This window comes from Caloenas nicobarica, unplaced genomic scaffold (genome assembly GCF_036013445.1).
Source record: "Caloenas nicobarica isolate bCalNic1 unplaced genomic scaffold, bCalNic1.hap1 Scaffold_1519, whole genome shotgun sequence".
In the NCBI taxonomy this organism is placed as follows: Eukaryota; Metazoa; Chordata; class Aves; order Columbiformes; family Columbidae; genus Caloenas; species Caloenas nicobarica.
The window spans coordinates 29,337-34,478 of NW_027017047.1; the positions used below are offsets into that span (position 1 = coordinate 29,337).

The window sequence follows — 5,142 nt, forward strand, 5'->3', positions numbered from 1 at the left end:
CGCCTGGGTCCTCCTGGAGGTCACGGCGGGGGGCGGGAGGGGTCCCGGACGCCGGGGTCCTCCCCACCCCCCCCCACCCAAAAACCCCCCAGCTCCTGCCCCCAATCCGCCTTTTCTCCCCCCGAAACGCCTTAAAAAAGCCCAAACGCCCCAGAACGGGGCGGGGGGGGGAGGGGACCCCAGGGCCCGGGAACCCCCAACGCCTTCCGAGGGTCCCCGGAGCGCGTGCGTGCGGGGGGGGGCGCCCGCTAGGGCGGGCAGGGCCGCCCCCCGGGGAGCGGCGCCCCCCCCGCCCCTCCCCCCGCGCCGCGCGCGCCGGCCGGGGGGAGGGGCGGGGGGAGGGGCGGCGGGCGCGGCGGGAACACGGTGCGGACGCCGCCGCCCTCGGCGGGGCGCAGCGCGCGCAGCGCCAGCGCCGCCCCGCCCCCCGCGCCCGCCTTCCGCGGCGCCGCCCCTCCCCCCGCGCCGCCCCGCCCCCCCCTCCGCCGCCGCCACCAGCCGCCCAGCGCCCCCAGCAGCGCCCCGCCCCCCACGGCCGCCGCCGCCGCCGCCAAGGGGGGGGTGGGGGGCGCGGGGGGCGGCGGCGAGGGGGGGGCGGGGGGGGGCGGCGCGGCGCCCGCGCGGCCCTGCGCGCACTGCGGGGGGGCGCCGGCGGGCGGCTGCAGCGGCGCCAGGCACACGCGGTAGGCGGCGGCGGGGGCCAGCCCCCCCAGCTCGTACTGCCCGCGCTCCCCCGCCACCAGCGTCTCCGTCACCCCCGCCGCGCCGCGCCGCGCCCAGCTCAGCCGCAGCGTCACCCCGGGCGGGGCCGGCGGCCAGCGCACCCGCAGCGCCCCCCCGGGCGCGCCCGCCACGCGCAGCCCCCCCGCGGCCGGGGGCTGCCCGGGGGGGGGGGGCGGGGAGTGCCCGGGGGGGGGCGCCGGGGGCTGCCCGGGGGGGACCGGGGGGTGCCCGGGGGGGGGCGCCGGGGGGTGCCCGGGGGGGGCCGCGCCCAGCCCGGGGGGCGCACACGCGTCCATCTCCCCGCGCAGGTCGCGCACCGGGACGCCGCGCAGCCGGGGGGGGCTCTGGCACAGCAGCCCCCGCACCTCGAGCGCGCGCGGCGCCCGGCGCAGCCAGTCCCGCAGCCACGCCAGGTTGCAGCCGCACGCCCAGGGGTTGTTGCGCAGCCCCAGGCTCCGCAGGCTGCCCAGGTCGTCGAACGCGCCGCGCGGCAGCGTCGTCAGGTTGTTGTCCGACAGGTCCAGGCGCTCCAGCCGGCGCAGCCGCGCCAGCGAGCCCGGCGGCACGTGGCTGATGGCGTTGGCCGCCAGCGACAGGCGCCGCAGCTTCTCGCGCGGCAGCTCGGGCGGCGCCGCCAGCGCGTTGCGGCCCAGCGACAGCTCGCTCAGGTTCTCCAGGCGGCTGAACGTGTCGTCCGCCATGCGCTGGTTGGCCAGCAGGTTCCCGTCCAGCACCAGGCGCCGCAGCGCCGGCAGCCCCTGGAAGGCGCGCAGCGGGATGGTGCTGATGCGGTTGTCGTCCAGCCGCAGCTCCTCCAGCGCCGGCGGCAGCCCGGCCGGGACGCTGCTCAGGTGGTTGCGCGACAGGAACAGCAGCCGCAGCCGCCGGTTCTCGGCGAACGCGTCCTCCTCGATGGCGGCGGCCGACACCGAGTTGTCGTCCAGGTGCAGGCGCTCGAGCAGCGGCGCCCGCGCCAGCGCCCGGCGGCACAGCCCGCGCACGTTGTTGTCCTGCAGGTGCAGCTCCCGCAGCGCCGGCGGCAGGTGCTCGGGCAGCCGCTCCAGCGCGTTGGCGTACAGGTACAGCACCTTCAGCTGCCACAGCCGCGCCAGGCGCGGCGGGATGCCGGCGTCGGCGATGCGGTTGTTCTGCAGGAACAGGGTGGTGGCGCCGGGCGGGAGCCCCTCGGGAACGGCCGTGAGGCCGCGGTCGTTGCAGTAAACGCGGCCGCCGGCGCAGCGGCAGACGGACGGACAGGGGGACGCCGGCGGCAGCAGCGGCAGCAGCGCCAGCGGCACCTTCAGCAGCTTCGGCAGCCGCGGCGCCGGCGCCTTGGGCATCGGCGGCATCGGCGCCTTCGGCAGCGCCACCGCCTTGGTCGCCACCGTCGCCATCGTCACCTTCATCGCCGTCGTCACCCGCGTCGCCGTCGTCACCATCGTCGCCTTGATCACCGTCATCAGCGTCGTCACCCGCATCACCGTCATCACCCGCATCACCTTGACCATCGTCGTCGCCGTCGTCACCATCGTCACCTTGATCACCCTCATCACCGTCGTCACCCTCATCGCCCTGAGCGCCGTCGGCGCCGTCGGCGCCTTTGTTGCCATCATCGCCATCGTCAGCATCATCATCTTCGTCACCATCTTTGCCACCGTCGCCACCGTTGTCACCGCCATTGTCACCACCGCCACCATCGTCACCGTCGTCGCCACCAAAGGGAAGAGGGAAGTGGGGGGAGGGGGGGAGGGGGAGGGGGGAGGGGGGGCCATGGGGGGAGGAGGGGACGGAGGGGTCCTGCGGAGGTGGGGGAGGGGGTGAGGGACCCAGGCGGCCGGGGCCTGCACCCCCCGCCAATGACGGCTATAGGGACCCCCCATAAGGGACCCAGGCGTCCGGGTGCCGAACCCCCCTCTGACCCCATATACAAGGCAGGGATGCCCCCCAGCCCCCCCAACACAGGACCCAGGCGTCCGGGGCCTGCACCCCCCGATGGTGTCTATAGGGACCCAGGCGTCCGGGGCCTGCACCCCCCGATGGTGTCTATAGGGACCCAGGCGTCCGGGGCCTGCACCCCCCGATGGTGTCTATAGGGACCCAGGCGTCCGGGGCCTGCACCCCCCGATGGTGTCTATAGGGACCCAGGCGTCCGGGGCCTGCACCCCCCGATGGTGTCTATAGGGACCCAGGCGTCCGGGGCCTGCACCCCCCGATGGTGTCTATAGGGACCCAGGCGTCCGGGGCCTGCACCCCCCGATGGTGTCTATAGGGACCCAGGCGTCCGGGGCCTGCACCCCCCGATGGTGTCTGTAGGGACCCAGGCATCCGGGGCCTGCACCCCCCGATGGTGTCTATAGGGACCCAGGCGTCCGGGGCCTGCACCCCCCGATGGTGTCTATAGGGACCCAGGCGTCCGGGGCCTGCACCCCCCGATGGTGTCTATAGGGACCCAGGCGTCCGGGGCCTGCACCCCCCGATGGTGTCTATAGGGACCCAGGCGTCCGGGGCCTGCACCCCCCGATGGTGTCTATAGGGACCCAGGCGTCCGGGGCCTGCACCCCCCGATGGTGTCTATAGGGACCCAGGCGTCCGGGGCCTGCACCCCCCGATGGTGTCTATAGGGACCCAGGCGTCCGGGGCCTGCACCCCCCGATGGTGTCTGTAGGGACCCAGGCATCCGGGGCCTGCACCCCCCGATGGTGTCTATAGGGACCCAGGCGTCCGGGGCCTGCACCCCCCGATGGTGTCTATAGGGACCCAGGCGTCCGGGGCCTGCACCCCCCGATGGTGTCTATAGGGACCCAGGCGTCCGGGGCCTGCACCCCCCGATGGTGTCTATAGGGACCCAGGCGTCCGGGGCCTGCACCCCCCGATGGTGTCTATAGGGACCCAGGCGTCCGGGGCCTGCACCCCCCGATGGTGTCTGTAGGGACCCAGGCATCCGGGGCCTGCACCCCCCGATGGTGTCTATAGGGACCCAGGCGTCCGGGGCCTGCACCCCCCGATGGTGTCTATAGGGACCCAGGCGTCCGGGGCCTGCACCCCCCGATGGTGTCTATAGGGACCCAGGCGTCCGGGGCCTGCACCCCCCGATGGTGTCTATAGGGACCCAGGCGTCCGGGGCCTGCACCCCCCGATGGTGTCTATAGGGACCCAGGCGTCCGGGGCCTGCACCCCCCGATGGTGTCTATAGGGACCCAGGCGTCCGGGGCCTGCACCCCCCGATGGTGTCTATAGGGACCCAGGCGTCCGGGGCCTGCACCCCCCGATGGTGTCTATAGGGACCCAGGCGTCCGGGGCCTGCACCCCCCGATGGTGTCTATAGGGACCCGGGCGTGCGGGTGCTGCCCCCAACCCCCCACTGCCCCCATATACAGGGCAGGGACCCTCCAAGCCCCTCCCCCCACGGGGGACCCAGGCGTCCGGGCGTGGGGGAGGGGCCGGGCCCTACCTGTGTCCCCCCTCGTGCGACGGGTCCTCGTGCGACGGGTCCTCGTGCGACGGGTCCTCGTGCGAGAGCCGCTGCTACCGGGTCCGGAGCTCCATGGCCCCCCCGCACCGGGGGGGCCGCCTGGGGGGGAGGGGGCGTGAGGGGGGGGAGGGGGATCCCAGTGCCACACGAGCCCTCGCGCCAGGACCCAGGCGTCTGGGGGGGACCCAGGCGTCCGGGGGGGACCCAGGTGTTCGGGGGGGACCCAGGCGTCCGGGCCTCCTCCTCCCCGCCCAGGGGCCAATTACCGGCGCCGCTAAGGAACGGACTCTAATTAGCAGCAGCTCGTTAGGTGACAACCCCGCCCTTCCCCCCCCCCCGGACCCTCGTGCCCCAGGGACCCCCTTGCATCAGCCCCGGCCACGTGACCCGCCCCCCCAGCAGGGGACCCAGGCGTCCGGGTGGTGCCCCTCCCCCCACCGGGTGCTGGGGGGCTCGGGGGGGGGTTGGGGGCGATTTGGGGGCCCGCGGGGGGGGCAGTGGCTTCCCCGGACGCCTGGGTCCCCTCCCGTCTGCCTGGGCCCCTCCCCCCGCTGGAGCATCCCTGGGTACGGGGGGGGGTTGGGGAGCCGGGGGGGTTTTGGGGGTTGGGGGGGACGTGGGAGACTCGGGGGGGGGTCCCATGGAGGGGGGGGGTTCAGGCTCCCGGACGCCTGGGTCCTTTCCTCACACCCTCCCGGACGCCTGGGTCCCTCCCCGGATGCCTGGGTCCCTCCCCCCGGCTGGAGCATCCCTGGGTACGGGGCGGGGGGGCGGTTTCGGGGTCTCCGGGGGGGGGTTCATGGTGGGGGAGGGGGGGGATGGGCCCCGCTCCCCGCCGCCCGCGCCCCTCCCCCCACCCCGGGCCGGGGACCGCGGCGCGGGGGGAGGGGGCTGGGGGGGCGGGGGGGGGCTGGGGGGGCCCGGGGGGGGGGTGCGGCCCTTACCGG

General features: G+C 75.9%; 1 protein-coding gene across 1 annotated transcript; it reads right to left on the reverse strand.

The window, feature by feature from the left end:
• Positions 1-248: 248 nt before the first annotated feature.
• On the reverse strand, positions 249-2,464 carry FLRT1 (fibronectin leucine rich transmembrane protein 1). The gene has a single exon (XM_065657952.1). It carries the CDS (start codon positions 2,418-2,420, stop codon positions 249-251), a length of 2,172 nt encoding a protein of 723 aa, XP_065514024.1. The 5' UTR covers positions 2,421-2,464.
• Between the last annotated feature and the right edge of the window lie 2,678 nt (positions 2,465-5,142).